Source organism: Dryas octopetala, chromosome 6 (genome assembly GCF_963921425.1).
Source record: "Dryas octopetala chromosome 6, drDryOcto1.1, whole genome shotgun sequence".
NCBI lineage: Eukaryota > Viridiplantae > Streptophyta > Magnoliopsida > Rosales > Rosaceae > Dryas > Dryas octopetala.
Window position 1 is genome coordinate 14,773,873 of NC_141371.1, and position 23,955 is coordinate 14,797,827.

The window sequence follows — 23,955 nt, forward strand, 5'->3', positions numbered from 1 at the left end:
AAGACTTGAAGTTAATCCATTCGATTCTTAAGGCTTTAGCCTTTAGCTCCCCTCTTCAATCTTCTCTTGAGTCTTAATCTCTTTCTTAGCCATGTCTTCAGGCATTTTCATTAACTGTTTTGGCCCTTATCTTATTGTAATTGTGTTTTTTAGGTGGTGCATTTGATCATATAGTTGCTCAAATTGTTGAAGAACCTCTTTTTGACAAGTCTAAGGACTGCAACTTTAATTTCTTTTTGTTCAAAGTTTGTATGTTCAAAGGCCCTATAACTTTAATTATTTCCTGTCCAAAGTTTTTTATTCAAAATTTGTATAAAGTGTGATATCATTTTATTATTTTCTTTTTAATTTTCAAGTAAAAATAAATGAAACATATGTCTATAGAATTTTATATATATTGTACAAAGGGCCCATTTCAAATTTTCGCCCCGGGCCTCTAAAATGTCAGAAACGGCACTGGATCGATCTGTAGTTTTTTGTCAAATGACTAAATGAATGTGTTAGAGTTATGGGAATATTGGAAAGTTGTTAGGCCCTTACCGTTAAGGGACTCATAATATGTCACTCCTCTCTTCCGAATTCTCAAATGAGAATCCATAAATTAATACACATGCTCACAATCACTTAAACCCTAAATTTACTAAACTATGTGTGTTTCAATACTCACAAGAAACTTCTCAGTTGGATAGGTCTATTACAACCCTCAAACACATAAAGGCCTACTTGTAGGCTAACTAAAACCCTTAATCTCGAATATTATTCCATAAACTTAATCAATAGTCGTAGCAAATAAACCTTCCTCAAAGAACTACAAAAAAATATATGGTTCCTTTAAATACAAATGGAGCCCCCTTGAAACTACCATCTGTTACGTGCTGGGTCGTGATGAGTAGTTGAATGAGTCAAATAGCTAGTTTAATTCATGTTTTAGTTGTTGAGTAATTGTAGGAGTCAGCATATGGTTAGTTGAGAGTTAGTAGGAGTTATGTTGGTCCACTTGCTGTTGCAGAGTGGGGTGTTACGCTAAGAGTCGTGGGATTGTGTTCCTACTTTTATGCTTTCCATTATCAAGTCTTGCTTGTATAAATTTCATTGTTGAATAGAATGAAGCACGACCTTTTTATCTCAATTTGTTAGCTTTGTCTAACTTGGAGGTCTTGGGTTCCCTCGAAGCAATCCAATCCATTCTATTTATCCTTGTCGTTATATTTTCAACTACAACAATAGGAAGACGTAAGAAGAAAACACCAGTGAAAGACCCACCTCCATTGCAAGATCGCCCAGTTACTCGGGCTGTGACTTTGGCACGTAACAAGTTGGTATCAGAGCCAGGCATGGAGGAGCAGAGGTTGGGACGTTTAGAGAATGACGTGAGTTCCCTGGCTACTGGCCAAGAGAAAATTCTTAAGGAGATGCAAGAAATGTTCTCAGCTATGAATGCCCGCTTCGATCAAATTTCTCGTACTGGTGACAGCTCTCATAGTACAAATCAAAACGGAAATGGTCGACCAAACGGAAATGGAGGGACTTCAAACACCACTGGCTCTTACCTCCCTAAGTTGGTGAAGCTGGACTTTCCTCACTTTAATGGGACAGAAGATCCCACAAGCTGGATCTGCCGAGCTGAACAATTTTTTGAAATTCACCAAACTCAAGATGGAGAGAGAGTGCCGCTAGCTTCATTTAATCTGGAGGGCGATGCTCAACTATGGTTTCAATTGATGAAGGAGGAAACTCCCATTATCACGTGGGAGGCATTCAAGCAAGGGCTTCATGACAGATATGGCCCAACTCAATTTCAAGACTTTTTTGGCGACCTGACAAAGCTACAACAAACTGGTACGGTGAGAGATTACCAAACCCAGTTTGAGAAATTATTAATTAGAGCAGGAAGACTGACTCCAGATCAACAAGTTGGTTGCTTTGTGAGCGGTCTGAAGGAGAATATTAAAACAGATGTGCAAGCTTGCAAGCCACAAACACTTTCTGCCGCCATCGGTTTGGCTCGACTATATGAGTCCCGCAATCAATCCAATCGTCGAGCAGTTATTTCGGAGGTGAAGAGGCCCCTACCCAATGGGCTTATGAAGTTTGAACGGCGCCGTAATTTCATGCCAGTCAAGCAGATGTCCCCAGCTGAACTGAAGGAAAGAAGAGAGAAAGGACTTTGCTTTAATTGTGATGAGAAATTTAGTCCGGGGCACAGGTGCAAGAAATTATTTCTTATTGAAGGTTGCTGGTCAGATGAAGAAAATGAAGAAGTTGGAGAAGCTACATCAGAAGATAACATAGATGAAGAAGGATTGCCTGAAGTCTCTCTCCATGCCATCTATGGGGCTCGGACTCCTCAAACAATGCGGGTGAACGGTAAAGTGGGTAAGCACCATATGATAATTTTGGTGGACTCTGGAAGTACACATAATTTTTTAAGTAATAGAGCTGCTAAAAAGATTGGCATTAACCCCACTGGTTTTGGAAAGTTTGAAGTGTCAGTTGCAAATGGCGAAAAGCTTACAAGTGCAGGGCTTTGTAAAGGTATGTGCATGCTGATCCAAGGTGTTCCAATTACAGTTGATATGTACCTACTGCCATTGGACGGATGTGATGCTGTTTTAGGAACCCAATGGTTGAGCACGTTGGGACCTATTATTTGGGACTTCTCCAAATTGCAAATGAAATTTCAAGTTGAGGGGAAAGAAGTGGTTTTAAAAGTAGGAACACAATCCCACGACTCTTAGCGTAACACCCCACTCTGCAACAGCAAGTGGACCAACATAACTCCTACTAACTCTCAACTAACCATATGCTGACTCCTACAATTACTCAACAACTAAAACATGAATTAAACTAGCTATTTGACTCATTCAACTACTCATCTACAGCAACTCCTTTGTTGGAAATCACATGCCCCAAATACTTCACTTCTTTCTGCCCAAATGCACATTTTTCTTTTTTTACAAACAACTGGTTAGCTCTCAAAATTGACAGTACAATTTTTAGATGCTCCAAATGTTGGTCCCATGTTGTACTGTAAATTAAAATATCATCAAAAAATACCAATATAAACTTACGGAGGTATTCTTTGAAGACTTCATTCATGAGTGACTGGAAAGTGGAGGGTGCATTGGTGAGGCCGAATGGCATTACCAAAAACTCATAATGCCCTTGGTGTGTTCGAAAGGCTGTCTTGGATATATCACCAGGATGCATCCGGATTTGATGATAGCCGGAACGAAGATCCAATTTGGTAAAATATTTTGCACCATGAAGCTCATCTAGCAATTCGTCAATGACACAGATTTTCAATTCATAGCAGAGGTTGGGACGTTTAGAGAATGACGTGAGTTCCCTGGCTACTGGCCAAGAGAAAATTCTTAAGGAGATGCAAGAAATGTTCTCAGCTATGAATGCCCGCTTCGATCAAATTTCTCGTACTGGTGACAGCTCTCATAGTACAAATCAAAACGGAAATGGTCGACCAAACGGAAATGGAGGGACTTCAAACACCACTGGCTCTTACCTCCCTAAGTTGGTGAAGCTGGACTTTCCTCACTTTAATGGGACAGAAGATCCCACAAGCTGGATCTGCCGAGCTGAACAATTTTTTGAAATTCACCAAACTCAAGATGGAGAGAGAGTGCCGCTAGCTTCATTTAATCTGGAGGGCGATGCTCAACTATGGTTTCAATTGATGAAGGAGGAAACTCCCATTATCACGTGGGAGGCATTCAAGCAAGGGCTTCATGACAGATATGGCCCAACTCAATTTCAAGACTTTTTTGGCGACCTGACAAAGCTACAACAAACTGGTACGGTGAGAGATTACCAAACCCAGTTTGAGAAATTATTAATTAGAGCAGGAAGACTGACTCCAGATCAACAAGTTGGTTGCTTTGTGAGCGGTCTGAAGGAGAATATTAAAACAGATGTGCAAGCTTGCAAGCCACAAACACTTTCTGCCGCCATCGGTTTGGCTCGACTATATGAGTCCCGCAATCAATCCAATCGTCGAGCAGTTATTTCGGAGGTGAAGAGGCCCCTACCCAATGGGCTTATGAAGTTTGAACGGCGCCGTAATTTCATGCTAGTCAAGCAGATGTCCCCAGCTGAACTGAAGGAAAGAAGAGAGAAATGACTTTGCTTTAGTTGTGATGAGAAATTTAGTCCGGGGCACAGGTGCAAGAAATTATTTCTTATTGAAGGTTGCTGGTCAGATGAAGAAAATGAAGAAGTTGGAGAAGCTACATCAGAAGATAACATAGATGAAGAAGGATTGCCTGAAGTCTCTCTCCATGCCATCTATGGGGCTCGGACTCCTCAAACAATGCGGGTGAACGGTAAAGTGGGTAAGCACCATATGATAATTTTGGTGGACTCTGGAAGTACACATAATTTTTTAAGTAATAGAGCTGCTAAAAAGATTGGCATTAACCCCACTGGTTTTGGAAAGTTTGAAGTGTCAGTTGCAAATGGCGAAAAGCTTACAAGTGCAGGGCTTTGTAAAGGTATGTGCATGCTGATCCAAGGTGTTCCAATTACAGTTGATATGTACCTACTGCCATTGGACGGATGTGATGCTGTTTTAGGAACCCAATGGTTGAGCACGTTGGGACCTATTATTTGGGACTTCTCCAAATTGCAAATGAAATTTCAAGTTGAGGGGAAAGAAGTGGTTTTAAAAGTAGGAACACAATCCCACGACTCTTAGCGTAACACCCCACTCTGCAACAGCAAGTGGACCAACATAACTCCTACTAACTCTCAACTAACCATATGCTGACTCCTACAATTACTCAACAACTAAAACATGAATTAAACTAGCTATTTGACTCATTCAACTACTCATCTACAGCAACTCCTTTGTTGGAAATCACATGCCCCAAATACTTCACTTCTTTCTGCCCAAATGCACATTTTTCTTTTTTTACAAACAACTGGTTAGCTCTCAAAATTGACAGTACAATTTTTAGATGCTCCAAATGTTGGTCCCATGTTGTACTGTAAATTAAAATATCATCAAAAAATACCAATATAAACTTACGGAGGTATTCTTTGAAGACTTCATTCATGAGTGACTGGAAAGTGGAGGGTGCATTGGTGAGGCCGAATGGCATTACCAAAAACTCATAATGCCCTTGGTGTGTTCGAAAGGCTGTCTTGGATATATCACCAGGATGCATCCGGATTTGATGATAGCCGGAACGAAGATCCAATTTGGTAAAATATTTTGCACCATGAAGCTCATCTAGCAATTCGTCAATGACACAGATTTTCAATTCATAGCAGAGGTTGGGACGTTTAGAGAATGACGTGAGTTCCCTGGCTACTGGCCAAGAGAAAATTCTTAAGGAGATGCAAGAAATGTTCTCAGCTATGAATGCCCGCTTCGATCAAATTTCTCGTACTGGTGACAGCTCTCATAGTACAAATCAAAACGGAAATGGTCGACCAAACGGAAATGGAGGGACTTCAAACACCACTGGCTCTTACCTCCCTAAGTTGGTGAAGCTGGACTTTCCTCACTTTAATGGGACAGAAGATCCCACAAGCTGGATCTGCCGAGCTGAACAATTTTTTGAAATTCACCAAACTCAAGATGGAGAGAGAGTGCCGCTAGCTTCATTTAATCTGGAGGGCGATGCTCAACTATGGTTTCAATTGATGAAGGAGGAAACTCCCATTATCACGTGGGAGGCATTCAAGCAAGGGCTTCATGACAGATATGGCCCAACTCAATTTCAAGACTTTTTTGGCGACCTGACAAAGCTACAACAAACTGGTACGGTGAGAGATTACCAAACCCAGTTTGAGAAATTATTAATTAGAGCAGGAAGACTGACTCCAGATCAACAAGTTGGTTGCTTTGTGAGCGGTCTGAAGGAGAATATTAAAACAGATGTGCAAGCTTGCAAGCCACAAACACTTTCTGCCGCCATCGGTTTGGCTCGACTATATGAGTCCCGCAATCAATCCAATCGTCGAGCAGTTATTTCGGAGGTGAAGAGGCCCCTACCCAATGGGCTTATGAAGTTTGAACGGCGCCGTAATTTCATGCTAGTCAAGCAGATGTCCCCAGCTGAACTGAAGGAAAGAAGAGAGAAATGACTTTGCTTTAGTTGTGATGAGAAATTTAGTCCGGGGCACAGGTGCAAGAAATTATTTCTTATTGAAGGTTGCTGGTCAGATGAAGAAAATGAAGAAGTTGGAGAAGCTACATCAGAAGATAACATAGATGAAGAAGGATTGCCTGAAGTCTCTCTCCATGCCATCTATGGGGCTCGGACTCCTCAAACAATGCGGGTGAACGGTAAAGTGGGTAAGCACCATATGATAATTTTGGTGGACTCTGGAAGTACACATAATTTTTTAAGTAATAGAGCTGCTAAAAAGATTGGCATTAACCCCACTGGTTTTGGAAAGTTTGAAGTGTCAGTTGCAAATGGCGAAAAGCTTACAAGTGCAGGGCTTTGTAAAGGTATGTGCATGCTGATCCAAGGTGTTCCAATTACAGTTGATATGTACCTACTGCCATTGGACGGATGTGATGCTGTTTTAGGAACCCAATGGTTGAGCACGTTGGGACCTATTATTTGGGACTTCTCCAAATTGCAAATGAAATTTCAAGTTGAGGGGAAAGAAGTGGTTTTAAAAGTAGGAACACAATCCCACGACTCTTAGCGTAACACCCCACTCTGCAACAGCAAGTGGACCAACATAACTCCTACTAACTCTCAACTAACCATATGCTGACTCCTACAATTACTCAACAACTAAAACATGAATTAAACTAGCTATTTGACTCATTCAACTACTCATCTACAGCAACTCCTTTGTTGGAAATCACATGCCCCAAATACTTCACTTCTTTCTGCCCAAATGCACATTTTTCTTTTTTTACAAACAACTGGTTAGCTCTCAAAATTGACAGTACAATTTTTAGATGCTCCAAATGTTGGTCCCATGTTGTACTGTAAATTAAAATATCATCAAAAAATACCAATATAAACTTACGGAGGTATTCTTTGAAGACTTCATTCATGAGTGACTGGAAAGTGGAGGGTGCATTGGTGAGGCCGAATGGCATTACCAAAAACTCATAATGCCCTTGGTGTGTTCGAAAGGCTGTCTTGGATATATCACCAGGATGCATCCGGATTTGATGATAGCCGGAACGAAGATCCAATTTGGTAAAATATTTTGCACCATGAAGCTCATCTAGCAATTCGTCAATGACACAGATTTTCAATTCATAGCAGAGGTTGGGACGTTTAGAGAATGACGTGAGTTCCCTGGCTACTGGCCAAGAGAAAATTCTTAAGGAGATGCAAGAAATGTTCTCAGCTATGAATGCCCGCTTCGATCAAATTTCTCGTACTGGTGACAGCTCTCATAGTACAAATCAAAACGGAAATGGTCGACCAAACGGAAATGGAGGGACTTCAAACACCACTGGCTCTTACCTCCCTAAGTTGGTGAAGCTGGACTTTCCTCACTTTAATGGGACAGAAGATCCCACAAGCTGGATCTGCCGAGCTGAACAATTTTTTGAAATTCACCAAACTCAAGATGGAGAGAGAGTGCCACTAGCTTCATTTAATCTGGAGGGCGATGCTCAACTATGGTTTCAATTGATGAAGGAGGAAACTCCCATTATCACGTGGGAGGCATTCAAGCAAGGGCTTCATGACAGATATGGCCCAACTCAATTTCAAGACTTTTTTGGCGACCTGACAAAGCTACAACAAACTGGTACGGTGAGAGATTACCAAACCCAGTTTGAGAAATTATTAATTAGAGCAGGAAGACTGACTCCAGATCAACAAGTTGGTTGCTTTGTGAGCGGTCTGAAGGAGAATATTAAAACAGATGTGCAAGCTTGCAAGCTACAAACACTTTCTGCCGCCATCGGTTTGGCTCGACTATATGAGTCCCGCAATCAATCCAATCGTCGAGCAGTTATTTCGGAGGTGAAGAGGCCCCTACCCAATGGGCTTATGAAGTTTGAACGGCGCCGTAATTTCATGCCAGTCAAGCAGATGTCCCCAGCTGAACTGAAGGAAAGAAGAGAGAAAGGACTTTGCTTTAATTGTGATGAGAAATTTAGTCCGGGGCACAGGTGCAAGAAATTATTTCTTATTGAAGGTTGCTGGTCAGATGAAGAAAATGAAGAAGTTGGAGAAGCTACATCAGAAGATAACATAGATGAAGAAGGATTGCCTGAAGTCTCTCTCCATGCCATCTATGGGGCTCGGACTCCTCAAACAATGCGGGTGAACGGTAAAGTGGGTAAGCACCATATGATAATTTTGGTGGACTCTGGAAGTACACATAATTTTTTAAGTAATAGAGCTGCTAAAAAGATTGGCATTAACCCCACTGGTTTTGGAAAGTTTGAAGTGTCAGTTGCAAATGGCGAAAAGCTTACAAGTGCAGGGCTTTGTAAAGGTATGTGCATGCTGATCCAAGGTGTTCCAATTACAGTTGATATGTACCTACTGCCATTGGACGGATGTGATGCTGTTTTAGGAACCCAATGGTTGAGCACGTTGGGACCTATTATTTGGGACTTCTCCAAATTGCAAATGAAATTTCAAGTTGAGGGGAAAGAAGTGGTTTTAAAAGGAGGGACACCACCAGAGGATAAAATTGTGGGTGAGCAAGAATTTTGCAAAGAGTTAAAGAAAAAGAAAGATGGAGCTCTCTTACAAATATGCTCTCTTACTATGCATGACCCTCAAGGTACAACTTGTTCCACACTTCATTTGGTTACCATTAATTCACAGCTTGAGCATGTATTGCAGCTTTTTGAAGGTGTCTTTGAAGATCCACAAAGATTACCACCTCCCAGGTCACATGACCATAAGATACCATTGAAGGAAGGAAGTGGTCCTGTTAGTGTGAGGCCTTATAGGTACCCACACTTCCAAAAGAATGAAATTGAGAAGTTAGTGGCAGAGATGTTGAAGTCGGGCACAATTCGACCTAGCCAAAGTCCATATTCCTCTCCAGTCTTACTAGTAAAGAAGCACGATGGATCTTGGAGGCTTTGCATAGACTACAGGGCCTTGAATAGGAATACTATCAAAGATAAGTTTCCAATCCCTGTCATTGACGAATTGCTAGATGAGCTTCATGGTGCAAAATATTTTACCAAATTGGATCTTCGTTCCGGCTATCATCAAATCCGGATGCATCCTGGTGATATATCCAAGACAGCCTTTCGAACACACCAAGGGCATTATGAGTTTTTGGTAATGCCATTCGGCCTCACCAATGCACCCTCCACTTTCCAGTCACTCATGAATGAAGTCTTCAAAGAATACCTCCGTAAGTTTATATTGGTATTTTTTGATGATATTTTAATTTACAGTACAACATGGGACCAACATTTGGAGCATCTAAAAATTGTACTGTCAATTTTGAGAGCTAACCAGTTGTTTGTAAAAAAAGAAAAATGTGCATTTGGGCAGAAAGAAGTGAAGTATTTGGGGCATGTGATTTCCAACAAAGGAGTTGCTGTAGACCCAGAAAAAATTGCTGCTATGTTGGAATGGCCTAAACCAACCACTGTCAAAGCACTGCGTGGATTCTTGGGATTAACAGGGTACTACAGAAAATTCATTCAAGACTATGGCAAGATTGCTAGACCCTTGACAGAATTGCTTAAAAAGGGAAGCTTCAAATGGAGTCCCCAGGCTGAAGAATCATTTGAGAGGCTCAAGAAAGTGATGACGCAAGCTCCTGTTCTTGCCTTGCCAGACTTTAACAAGCCATTTATTGTTGAATGTGATGCATCTGGATCCGGAGTTGGTGGAGTTCTCATGCAAGAAAAGCGCCCAATAGCATTTTTCAGTCATGGATTGCAAGGTAAAAACTTGTTTTTATCTACTTATGAAAAAGAGATGCTGGCTTTGGTGCTTGCAGTGAAAAAATGGAGACCATACTTACTTGGGCGAAAGTTTGTTGTGCGAACTGATCAAAGAAGCTTGAAGCATTTGTGGGACCAGAAAATAATAACAACAGCTCAAGAAAAATGGCTTGTCAAATTGATGGGATATGACTTTGTCATCGAGTATAAAAGGGGTGCAGAAAATTTGGTAGCTGATGCTCTTTCAAGAAGAAGTGAAAATGGTGAAGTTGTAGCCATCTCAATCCCTGTACCAAATTGGTTGGAACCAATTAAAGATGAGGTACGCAGCCAACCAATCTTGCAACAGATTGTAGAGAATATCCAACAAGGTGAAGAAGTGGGCCCCTGGGCATTAAAAGATGGTATACTCTACTTTAAAAATAAAATTTATTTGTTGCCAGATTCATCTTTAGTACCTACTATTGTAAAGGAGATGCATTCCAGCACACATGAAGGCTACCACAAGACCATGCAGAGAGTTGGGTCAGTTTTTTATTGGAAGGGCATGAAAAAAACCATTAGGGAGTTCATCAAGCAGTGTGATACATGTCAAAGGAATAAAGGAGAAAATACTAAGCCAGCAGGACTCCTTCAACCTCTCCCTGTTCCTTTGCAGGTATGGACTGATATCTCAATGGACTTCATTGATGGGCTTCCTAGATCCAATGGGAAGACAAGTATTTTTGTGGTAGTTGACAGACTCTCCAAATATGCCCATTTTATTCCCATCTCCCATCCATATACTGCTGCAACTATCGCTCAAATATTTTTTGAGAACATTTTCAAATTATATGGCATGCCAAAAAGTGTTGTTTGTGATAGAGATCCTACTTTTACAAGTATTTTTTGGAAGGAGTTATTCAGATTGCAGGGAACAAGCTTCAATTTTAGTTCCTCTTATCACCCCCAAACTGATGGCCAAACAGAGGTGGTAAACAAGACTGTTGAAATGTATCTCAGATGTTTTACAAGCCATAGACAAAAAGAATGGGTGCGGTGGATTCCTTGGGCTGAATATTGCTACAACACCAGTGTACACTCTTCCACCAAGACAACTCCATATGAGGTAGTATACGGGAAGCCACCTCCTACATTACTGTCCTATGTTCCAGGAACAACTCAAGTGGAAGCTGTTGATTTGGAGTTACGGAGCCGTGACCAAGTCCTTAAAGAGTTGAGAGAGCAATTAATGGCAGCGCAGGAACGTATGAAAAAATTTTATGATGCCAAGCGAACAGACAAGAGTTTTGAGGTTGGAGATTTTGTTTATCTGAAGTTGCAACCTTATCGGCAGGTATCTGTATCATTAAGGAAAAATCTGAAACTATCACCACGTTTCTATGGTCCTTATGAAATCATTCAAAAGGTTGGACAGGTGGCATACAAGTTAAGACTTCCTGAGAGCTCCAAAATTCATCCAGTATTTCATGTCTCTCGGCTTAAGAAGACGATAGGCACGAACGTGGCAGTCCAAGACTTTTTACCAGGAATTTCAAATGAGGAGGGAACCATTATTCCCATTCCACAAGCCATCCTAGATCATCGCAAACGGAAGCATCAGGAAGAAGTTTTAGTCCATTGGCAAGGCTTATCTCCAGAAGATGCAACTTGGGAAACCTTAAGCGACTTGAAACTGAGGTTTTCAATTGACACCCTTGAGGACAAGGGTCTTCTGTAGGGGGAAGGAATGTTACGTGCTGGGTCGTGATGAGTAGTTGAATGAGTCAAATAGCTAGTTTAATTCATGTTTTAGTTGTTGAGTAATTGTAGGAGTCAGCATATGGTTAGTTGAGAGTTAGTAGGAGTTATGTTGGTCCACTTGCTGTTGCAGAGTGGGGTGTTACGCTAAGAGTCGTGGGATTGTGTTCCTACTTTTATGCTTTCCATTATCAAGTCTTGCTTGTATAAATTTCATTGTTGAATAGAATGAAGCACGACCTTTTTATCTCAATTTGTTAGCTTTGTCTAACTTGGAGGTCTTGGGTTCCCTCGAAGCAATCCAATCCATTCTATTTATCCTTGTCGTTATATTTTCAACTACAACAATAGGAAGACGTAAGAAGAAAACACCAGTGAAAGACCCACCTCCATTGCAAGATCGCCCAGTTACTCGGGCTGTGACTTTGGCACGTAACACCATCTGGATTTTCAATTCTTCCCCTAATGGCCAAAACACCAGACACATGACTACCTGCTTGAGCTTTCCTTCGTCTTTGGAAATAAGTGTCATCTTCACATCGTCCAAAACTAACTTCTGCATGCTTACTGTACAACATATAGTTGTCAACTTGTCACCAAGTGATCAGCTCGTAAGAATAGATCTAATAAGAACTAAAATCTTGTGTTCATCGGCATGTTTTGGAAGTGCTTTTGTAGGAAGTTCTTTTACTCACTAGGCCTTTTGCATGTAATACTTTTGTTAGAAACACATGCTTGAGTTTTACTTAATTTGTGGTTTAAAAATAAACTCGTGGCTAAAAAAAAATAGAAAAAAAAAAAGGTATGATTTTATTGCTCAAATGCTCAAAGGGTTTGATGTTTGGGCCTATTACTAAAAGCCCCTTTAATATTAAGAATTACTGAATTAGGTTATTGTAGTTAGCTTTTCATTAGAAATCAAGTCTCTTGCTAAAGAATTGGTCAATTAGTTAGATTGGGAGCTCACACATGACACAACCCTTTGCCTGACATTAATTCAAGGGTAAAATGGTGCTTGTAGTTTTTATTTTTCTTCAATCGGATCCCTATTAGCAATCAAATATTTGAATTGGCATTGTGTGCGATGGTCACGTGACATCTCCATCTAAATAATTGATAAATTCTTTGGCTAGGGATTTAATTCTATATAGACTTAGGGTCAGTTTAATATTAATGTGAAAAAATAACTGTGAAGTAAAACAGCTGTAAAGTAAAGTAATTGAATATTTGGTAAACTATGTTTTCAAAAGTATTGTGAGTGCAAAAAATAGTATCAAAGTGTTTGGTAAATATTAATGTGAAGTAAAACAGCTGTAAAGTAAAGTAGTTGAATATTTGGTAAACTATGTTTTCAAAAGTATTGTGAATGCAAAAAATAGTATCAAAGTGTTTGGTAAATATTAATGTAAAAATGTTTTGGCTATGTATAATTACTAAAAATGGTTGGCTGTGATTCACTGCAGTTTTAAAAAACATGTAGAAATCTGAGTTCTGTTTTTGCTATGAGAAATTGAGAATTGTGGAGAAAAACAGTTTTTTATTTTTTTTACCAAACACCAAAACTGCTATAGGTGATAAAATTGTCATCCATAGTCATTTTTAAGTCCTCTACCGCAATTCTAAACGAGACCTTAATTATATATATATATATATATATATATAGACTTGATTGAAAAAAATTAAAACTATAATAACCAATTGAAAAAAGCACGTCAAACTATAGGCACCAATTGTTTCAATTTTCATTTCCCTTTTTTCTGTGAATTATGTTTCATGGTTTACTTTCAACAAGTGGACATTGGGTTGGCAAAGGAGAATAAAATCAAAACTACATGGGGCCTGCCTCATTAATCATTCTAGACAAAGAAATTAAGATGATGGAATGGCCTCAGATAAATTCAATCCTAGTCTACTTCAGATATGATTAAAATTCAGCACAGTACATAAAATACAAAAAGAAAAAATCGTATCCCTTTTTCAGGGGATGTTCCCTCGCAAGTTTTTAATATTCTCCTAATTAGAACAGAAAAACAATTAAAAATTCTAAAAGGATAAAAACGTGCGGATTGTTCAGCGTTTTATGCAAATTGGTCTCAACATTATGTAGATCAATTCGCCCGATCCGCAAAGTAACTATCACTACGCTTTTATAATGCACTTGCACTTGTACTGATATATTTCTAATAAAAAAATTTAAATTTTACAGTTTTTTTTATCTAGGACAAAATAAAAAAGATTCTTAAGCCCAAAATTAGCTGACACAAAAGTTAATCTTCAAACTAAAATTTAAAAAGTTAGTTATTGTTCATAGTGCGTTCTGTTCACCGTGTAATTTTTTTTTTTTTTTGTTTTAGAAGAAAGCTTCAAACAACATCAAGAAACATCATATGCATATATGCATGTAGTAATAATTTTTTTTTAAAAAAATTCAAACAATATTAAGAAGCATCATTCCAAATGCATATGATGCTTGTTAATTTATTTTGAATCATCTTGTAGATGCATCTGCAAGATGATGATGCATATGCAAGCATAGCAGATGATGTATCTGCAAGAAGAGCAAAAGAGTACCACATCCATGAACAGAAATTGAAAATCACCGAAAGCAAGAAACCGATCAGTATAGAAATGGTTCAAAGAGAAATTGCTTCCACTTATAGATCTAATCACCGTACTAAAAATCGAATGTGATATGAAACTTTAAATCAAACACGATTTTCAGGACAAATTGAATTGAAAAAACGAAAAAATCAAATCAAATATGGAATTCTAAATGAACTCGATCTGCATCAGAATCGCTGCATCGGTGGCGCATATCGACGGAGGAGAATTGAAAAGTGTCGAGAGAGTGAGAGAGAGACAGACAGAGAGTTACAGAGAAAAGAAGGAGAGAGCGAGGAGAAAGTGATGAGAGAGAGAAAAGAAGGAGATAGCGATGAGAGAGAGAGAGAGCGTGTGAGAGAATAGAGAAAAGGAGTCACATTCGTAGGGGTGGTATCGATTCGGTAACCAAAATGGCACAACCAACCACCGGCGGTATGGCTAGCTTAGCTTCCGACATAGATGCTGACAAGGTCGGTTGCGGTCGGTATGGGTTCAGTGAGGTCGGCATCGGTGACTGGGATTTCACCCTCTTCTCTCTGCAAATCCAACTCCAGCCAGCACCTCCAGTCAGTTTACATAAGCTGCAAGTACTCCTCCAACTCTGTATGGCACCGGTCCGACCACCACCTGCGACTCACCACCGCGCGCAACTAACCTCCAATCACCGTCGCACCCACTCTCCGGAGCTTCGCCACTGCCAAGCCCGAGCTCATCGTCCAGTCATCCACCTTCGGGGAAGAAGAAGAAGAAGAAGACGAAGCATGCCAGTCGGTATCGGTGTGCCCAAGGTTTGGAATTTCCAACTGCCACCGACATGGGTCGGTTCGGTTCGGTCGGCATCGGTGGCTGAGTTGCCATATAGTATCCAAGTCTGACAAGTCTGTTGACTCGTGTGCCCATTTGAGAAATGAGTGTGTCTGATCCTAACACCACGTGGTATTATCTATCTACTTAAATTATAATAAGTGTATAATAATTAATTTTTAAAACTATAAATTTTTAAAAATATTTTTAAAATTATACACGTGTTATAATATAAGTAAATTAGTAATACCACGTCATTATATCACGTGATATTTATAATCATATCAAATAATTTTTCCACATAAGAAAGCCCCTAAATACTATAGCTAAACTTTTCCCTTTCGGAGAATTTGTCCTTAAAATTACAAATGCACTCCACTAATTCTTTTTCTCGTACGGTCTTGGCAAAAAAGGATATACTCTTTTTGATTGGATAAAGGCATGCTATGGCATGCTACATGCCACACCGGCCTATCCAACGTATGGTGCACTCATATTGAAGTCTTTCCAAACGAGCACACAGACTTTAGTATAAATAATAAATTTAAATAAAAAAGAAAAGAAAAAGAAACAAGCACACAGACTATTAGTAATTTTTAATTTTTGAAAAGATCACACTACAAGAGTGAGAGAGATATATACATTCATGAATATTTATATGTCCTCTTATATGTATATATTCACAAATATACTAATAGTGTGTCAATATTAATTTATTTGTTAGAAATATACGAAGTGCAAATGAATTTAAAGTTGAATAAATAAAACACTGTCACATTATATAATTGCACAAAATTTGATAAATATAAAATATTGAGAAACAAAATGATTTCAAAGGAGAATAATATGTATTAAAGCTCATCGGAAAACAACTCCCATCTTTAATTTACAACAAGAATAACTACTGCATAGAATAACTCTACCAACCAAGAGGTAAAGGCTTAAAAGCAGACCAATATTTCATAACACCAACAACCCCATTAATGGCATTAATGTTCATATAATAATTATCTGAAAAATATTTCTTCCAATATATTTTTAAACAAAAATAAGTATAATTTCTCAACAAAATCTCATAGGTAAACCTCCATATACATCTGTAAGATTACTTGAAACATTCCTGTGGACAGTTTAGCATAGCCTCATGCATAAAAAATGCCCAAAAAAGGAAGAAAATAAAATCAAAAGATTAAGGAAATGAAATAAGTAGGGAGGGAGATATAGAAAGAAAAATTTCAAGGATTGAAGGATACAGACAAAGCTAGATGGGTCTTTATCTATCTACTAACTTATCTATTGTGCAGAGGATTTGGGCCAGTGTAGACCTTCCTCTTATCAGCACCAAAAATATCATCACCATCTTTACCTGCATTTCTTTTAAAGCCAGCTTGAGGCTTAAAGGGATTAATTTCAGAACCAGCAGGCACACCTTTGGATCTACTGAACTTTTCATATCCAGCTGCAAAGCTTGGGGTCTCCAACTGTAGTAGCATCAAGAGAAGTAGAGACAAGCAAGCCAACTCTATTTTCAGACCCATCTGCTTCCTGCTGATCTTAACCCAATTCATGGGATGAAATACTCTCACTACTTGTGTTTCTTTTTTGCTTTTTCTCTCTGCTTGAAAAACTGAAGATATATTAATTGGTGGTGTTTTTGAGGCAGAGATGTAGAGAGATGACTGAGGGCTATTAAGGAACTTTTTGGTTTTGTTTTTCTTAGGAGGAGACCTTGGAGTTTGGTTTTGTGGGGGGTGAGAGTCAAAATGCATAGGATTTGCTGCTGCCTGGTTTCTATAAATATATGGTGCAAGAGGGTGTCTTTGGAAACTTCTCTTGCAAGTTGCAACTGATTTAGAGCCTAATTTTTTCTGGGGAAACCTCTACACTGGAGAGAGAGAGAGAGAGGAGGGCTTCAAATTCCAATTTCCTAAACTGAAAGCTGCATAAGGTCCTTGCTCATCTTTTTATTGATCTTGGGTAATGTGAGGTTAATCATTTGTTTGGGTGTTTTACTTTCTTTTGCTAAAGAAAGGTTTGACTTCTCAGATAGTGGTCTAGGGTGGTCCTAGTGTATTGGGAATTTCTACCCTGATGTGTGTGAGCATATATAACATCTATTGTGTTTGTGACTGTGAAAGTGAGAGTGGTTAAATTGGCCTGTAGCATAATATGAAGATATGCCCTGCAGCAAATGATATATTTTTCCTAGACCACTATACATGCATTTAATTAGTAAATTTATTCATTTTCTCAAGGTTACAACTTATTAAGGTGCAGTACACACCACACTCATTTATGAATTTAGGCACACATCAAATATGTTGATATTTCAATTAATTTAAATACAATAGATTGTCAAATGGGTATGAAGTTTTACTAAAAGGTCTCAGTATTGTATGTGTGTTCTAATTCTTTATATATTAATTGATGACTCTTTTTTATTAAGAACGAGAGATCTTTCCTTCTTTGATTTTTTGGACAAAGTTCATTATTTTGCTGAAAAGTTGGCTCTTGTAGACAGTCCTTGTGGTTATAATTAAAATGACGATTATTTATTTATGCTTAGCTTATGTGACCCTCTCATCACTTATGATGTTAATTTGTAGAGATTTCTTGAATGGAAAATCTAAAAGGGATAATCAAATGGTTAAATGTGTCACACTTTAATTATTTTTTAATATAGATAATTCTTGAATGGAGAACCTAAACAATGGACAATCTGTATCATTTGGGCACATTGGGGTTGACCCCAACCATGAAGTTCCTTTGTCTTCTTTAAAAGAGTATCTCTATTTATAAAAAAAAAAATAATAATAAAAAAAGGAATTCTTTAGAGCGGTTTAAAGGTTTAAGATTTATATATATAGATATAACATTTGAATATTTTTTTCTTAAGTTAATTTTGATCCGGAGCTGACATGAATTATTAATTTAGGGCATAAAAATATTCTTTTAGGAATGAGGGATTAGAAGCAAAATTTTAAATTCTAAACCTTAAATCAAGCTGTTTTGTAATCTGTAAGGCATTTTACATATATAAATATGTTTATTTATATAAAAATGGCATCATTTAGTTGATGCAACAATTAAACCAACAGCAGCAAAATTTGACGAAGTTGGGAGCCAAATGGGCGTGTACATAGAAGTATCTCAACATGATTATCCAATGCAATGGTCCAAATTGATTATTAGCTCATCAGTATGGTTTTGATGAAGGATGATGATGAACAATAGTCAATAGTTAATAGTCTTCAGTATATAACCATATTGTTGTAATTAAAATAATGATGAGAAGGTGGCAATAATCTTCTTGTGTGGATCTTTGATAGATTTCATTCAAAGTTAATGTCTGTTTGTTTGTTTGTTTGTTTTTTTTTTTTTTTTTTTTTTTTTTTTTTTTTTTTTGGAGTTGGGGGAGAAGGGGAACGAACTTAAATGTAAAGTGGGCAATTTCATGGCCCTTCCAACTGGGCTATCTGACAACTGCTCATTCAAAGTTATCATTCAGAGTTATGTTTAAAACCTGTAACACCTACTTGATTCTATTTAATCTTCTTAGCATAAAAATGGGATTTGTAATTTACTTAGGTGATAATTAAAACACTTTAGGAGAATTTGTTCAAAGTTTATTGAGACATAGGAGCTGGAGTGGGCCATAGAGAGGTAGGACGTGAATATCAGAATTAATGTATATAGCGGTGTCACTTTCTTAGAGGAAATGATGATGTTTTTGGTCACTTTATATTTTTTGAAGAAAAGATCGGTGTGTGAAAGTCATGGATACTTGATGATTTTAGCACCCACAAAAAGGTAACCCAAATTTTCATACCATACTCTCAACTATATAATTCCTTTTTTTTTTTTTTTTATTAAAGAATTATATAATTTTTTGTTTTTCTAAAATATTATTTTTCAAGGCTTATTAAATTGTTATCATAGAAGTACTCTTAAGTTAACTGATAAGTAACCTTGCTACTTAATTCTCTTGTTCTTGTGGAGTACTCGGCAATTGAGGGGAACTAATAGAAGATGAAAGAGCTGTTATTTCAGTTGCATATTTGTCGAGTAGCGTATTGTCCTCAGGAAGGGAATCAGGTAGCACATGAGCTTGCTTGGTTTGCTCTCCGTAGGAGTGGTGTCATGATGTGGTTAGAGGAAGGTCTAACTTGGTTAATGGACTTAGTGTATGATGATCTTTCGAGCCAACATCATAATAGGGAAAAATTTTCAAACAGGACACTTAGTTTGGGGTCAATCTTAGTTTAGGACACCAGTTTGAGTTTGTGCTAGTTTAGGACACATATTTAGGATTTATATTAATGTGGGACAATCCGTCAACTCCGTTAAAATCTCCGTTAAAATGAGGGATAATTTGGACATTTTATATTTTAAAACAAAAAACAAATAAAAAAACAAATTTTACCACTAAAAAGATCAAGACTTTTTTTTTTAGGAAAAAAAATCATTAAAAAGTTTAAAACTAAAAACCCACAAAAACATAAAATTACATAACAACAAAAAAACAGAAAATGAAAAAAAAAATTACCCAAAGCCAAATCTGGCTGGGCTTGCTACTGGAAGGGGATCGGGGTGGGGAGGAAGGGGGGAAGAGAGGAGAGTGGGTTTTGGGTTCTGGGTTTTGGGTGGGATTTGTGGGTTCTGAGTGTTTGAGCGTAGATGATTTGAAGCTAAATCCAACATCAAAACCATGAGCAGGTGGTGGGCTGGAGCTATCGACACTGCCAAGGAAATAATCACAATAACTCCATAATTTTACTCAAAAAATTTATGCATACTCATTTATTAGTGATCTGTACGTGCCTTTTGTGTTTCTTTCCCAGCTAACATTTTAATTAAGGATGAATATATAATTTGGCAGAAAAAATCAGAAGAAGAAGAAGCAACTCGAAGTCCCTAGAGCATAGGACTGGGCTGGGCCTGTTGCTGGGAGGGGATTCGGTGGGGAGGAAGGGGGGAAGAGAGGAGAATGAGTTTTGGGTTCTGGGTTTCGGGTGGGTATGTTGATTCTGGGTTTCGGGGGTTTTGGGTTATGAGTTTCAGTGGTGCTGGTGGCAGAGGGTGAGTGGAGAGGGGATCGAGGTGGGGAGGAAATGGAGAAGAGAGGAGAGTGGGTTTTGGGTTCTGGGTTTCGGGTGGGTTTGTGGGTTCTGGGTTATGGGTTTCAATGGTGCTGGTGGCAGAGGTTGAATGGAGAGGGGAGGGGAGAGAGAGTGAGGCAGAGAAAGAAAGTGAGGGGGTGGGTTTCGGTGGGAAGCAGGGGGAGGGTCGGCGACGGGGAGGAGATGGGAAGGGGGCACCTGCTGGAGAGAAAGGGAGGGAGAAGAGAAGGAAAGAGAAATGGGCTCAGGGTGGGGGGGAAGAAGAAGAAGAAGAAAAAGAAGGGAAAAGGTGAGGGTGCGGGAAGAATCAGAAGAAAAAGAAGAGCGGAGGGGGTGTGTGTACAGGGATGGTGATGGAGCTGGGAGAGAGATCGAGAGAGAGACGGTGAGTTCTGGGTTGGGTGGAGATGAGATTGAGAGATCGAGAGAGGTGAGAGATGAGAATTTTCACAAATCATAAAATTAGTTTTAAATATTTTAATTTATTTTTAGTATTAATGGTTTTAGTTTTTTAGTGGTAACCGTTTTGTTTTTTTTTTTCTGTTTTTAAAATATAAAATGTCCAAATTATCCCTCATTTTAACGGAGATTTTAACGGAGTTGACGGATTGTCCCACATTAATACAAATCCTAAATATGTGTCCTAAACTACCACAAACCCAAACTGGTGTTCTAAACTAAGATTGACCCCAAACTAGGTGTCCTGTTTGAAAATTTTTCCCCATCATAATATATAAACTGACATTTCTTTTCTTTAAAAAAAAAAAAATAACCGGTAAACAAGTTAATACGAAGTTAATTATTCTTTTAGACCAATTACATAATTAATTTCATAATTTGAACGTCTATTTTAGACGCCATTTTAAAAATCATCTGCAAAAAATCAACCACATCAAAAATTATTTAATTATTTAACTGTGATCAGATAAATACACGAACAATTTTTTCAATAAAAACATATAAATAGTTGTTATTATAACCAAATGGCTAAATGAATTCTGATTTTAGAGATTTTTTTACAAATTTTTTTTTTTGAAGTGTGGCATAACAAATGAACGGTTCGGATTATGCGATTAGATTATGTAGTGAGCTCAAAAGAGTTGTTACTTTCGTATTAACTTACTAATCAGTTAACTTTAAAACATTTTTTATTGTTATCATTGAATATATAAGATCTAATCTTCATAAAATTTGAGTATTGAATTGAATTTTAACCAAGTATATTTGTAATGAATATATACGTAGACAGAAATACTCTAAAGTTAACTTGTTAGAAAGTTGATATGAAGCTAACCACTTTTTTGGGCCTACTACATGATGTAATCTCATAATCCAAATCATTCATATTTTATACCTCACTTCAAATCATCTTTGTAAAAAATCTCCAACATCAGAAGCCATTTAGCCATTTGATTATAATAACAACTACTTACATGTTTTTATCGAAAATAATACTCGTCTATTTATTTGGTCATAGTTAGATGACTAAATTATTTTTGGATTTGGTTGATTTTTGCAATGATGATCTTTGAAGTGTAGTCTAAACAATGCTGATATTTGCAATAATATTAGTTATGTGGTGGGCTCAAAAAAGTTGTTAACTTCGTATTAACTTGTTAACCGACCAGTTAGCTAGTTTTAGAATGCTCCTCTATACGTAGATACATAATTATTTGTAGGCTAATATTGGCAACTTTCTTTGAAGTGCGTCTCATCCGAACCATCGGCTCTTATACAACTTGTTGAGAAACGAACTAGTGTGAGCTCACTACTAATATAGCTCCTAAAGCGATATTGTCCCCAACTTAATTAATCACATAGGTCTATCGTCTGGGTTAAATTAGGTCTAATGGACCTATCCATGTGTGGGGTTTTATCTCAAAAGGTCTCAGTGCTATTTCCCAACTTATATATTGTTGATTATTTATTCACTTTTTGATGTGGGATTGTTCGTATGACTAATCATCTCGGCATAACGACAAGTCACACAAGGCCCAACACCATGCTGTTTGGGCCTAGACCCAAAAGACTAAGCCCTTCCTGGGCTCCTAGCCCATGATCCACTAGGCTCCGGCCTCATGGGCTCCGGCCCCCTGGGCCCCGGCCTCTTAGGCTCCGGGCTCCCAAGCTCAAGCCTCCCGGGCCCCCGGCCCGTGTCAACTAACTCGGATCCTCGAGACCGGTGCCACGTGGCGCTCCTACAGTGCAAGTCACCACAAAGGACACGTGTCGTCACCGGATTGGTTGACACTCTTCCAAAGGTACTATAAAAGAGGTACCTTCTTGTCACAAAAGGAGAACTGAAATCATTATTATACTATTCACTCACTCTGCTCTCAGATCTCTCTGAACACTGACTTGAGCGTCGGAGGACCTTTGGCCGGCACCACACCGGTGCCCTTCCCGCTCACTTTTGTGTACCTGTGCAGGGTGCTCTGGATATCATTCTCTCTCATTCCTCACCAGTCGGACCCCAGCTATCCGTTCCTGCCCCACTTCGACGTGTCATCCGCTCAGTGGTGGGTCAACGGGCCTACGTGGTTCGACTCGACGTTGACTGCTCTACCATTTTTGGGCATCAACAGTTTGGCGCCGTCTGTGGGAAAGTTACAACTTTTCCCCATTGAATTCTCTACCCTCAGTTGAGGTGCAAAAACCTTCCGAGCTTCCGAGCTTCCGAGCTCCCTAGCTTCCGACCCTCACCATGTCTGACGGAGGTCCTATCCTCGACCAAGTCGACAACACCCCGCTGGTTGACAAGCGAGGCAAGAAGACTGCCGAGTCTGATCAGGAAGAGTACATCCAGCGTTTGGAGGCTCAGCTCCAACGAACCCAGGAACAGCTCGACCTCCAGAAAGGTGCAACACAGCTTTATGAGCGACTCCTCCGTGACAGGGAAGGACATACCACTCCCCGGAGTGGTGAGAGGAGGAACCCCCATGACAGGGACGAACACACCACTCTCCGGAGTGGTGAGATGAGGGATCCCCCACGAAGGGACCAAAATGTTCCCCGCCAATTGGATGTAGGGCAAGGTAGCCATCCGCCCCCAGGTTTCCAAAAGAGACTTGTCCACCCGGTCAGCCGGGCTCGATCTGGCGAGCATCCTACCCGCTCTAAGGAGTTCCACATTTACCGGGACTGTCGTCATCTGCTCGACGACAACCGCTCTCGGCGAGAAGAGCAGCGGACGAACCGGGGCGAATCCAACCCGCGTCCCCGAGACTTGGAGGAGGAGCAGGGGCGATCCAACCCGCGCCCCCGAGACTTGGAGGAAGAGCAGGCCCCCCGTCCCAAGCGACGACGGGGAGAAGAGCAGGTCCTCTCGGCTGGGCGCCGCGCAGAAAGTAACACTTATATAAGTGAACAAGTCGCTGACTCCGGTAACAGCGGCTCTCTTCCACCAGACCAGCTCCAGCAACTTCTCATGGACATCAGTGAGCGCCTGAAAAGAGTGGAAGGAGGAAGTCGGGGTGGGCACCCATCTTTAGAAACAAGGGAGCTGCCTGGACCTTTCACAACTCGCATCCTATCCGCTCCTCCGGTTGGCGACGTCCGACCTCCCAAAATCACTCCATACACAGGGAAGGAAGACCCATATGATCACCTCATGAGTTTCAGATCCGCTCTGGAATCTAAAGGTGCTGATGACATTACGAAGTGTCGAATCTTCCCTTCCACCCTCTCTGGCAGTGCAAGGGACTGGTTCTACCAACTTCCTCCGGGCTCGGTTGATTGCTTCAACGAGCTCCGAGAGCTCTTCCTAGGTCAGTATATCATCCAGACCGATAGAATCTACACCACGGATGACCTGACTCG

At 39.4% G+C, this 23,955-nt stretch overlaps 1 protein-coding gene across 1 annotated transcript; it reads left to right on the forward strand.

Annotated features, from left to right (window-relative positions):
- Positions 1-1,334: 1,334 nt before the first annotated feature.
- On the forward strand, positions 1,335-2,738 carry LOC147282696 (uncharacterized). The gene has a single exon (XM_086248261.1). The coding sequence runs from the start codon at positions 1,335-1,337 to the stop codon at positions 2,736-2,738; it is 1,404 nt and encodes a 467-aa protein (XP_086104387.1).
- Positions 2,739-23,955: the final 21,217 nt, after the last annotated feature.

Excerpts from the sequence above, each read along its gene's own strand:
- LOC147282696 (XM_086248261.1), top strand. The coding sequence starts at position 1,335 with ATGGAGGAGCAGAGGTTGGGACGTTTAGAGAATGACGTGAGTTCCCTG.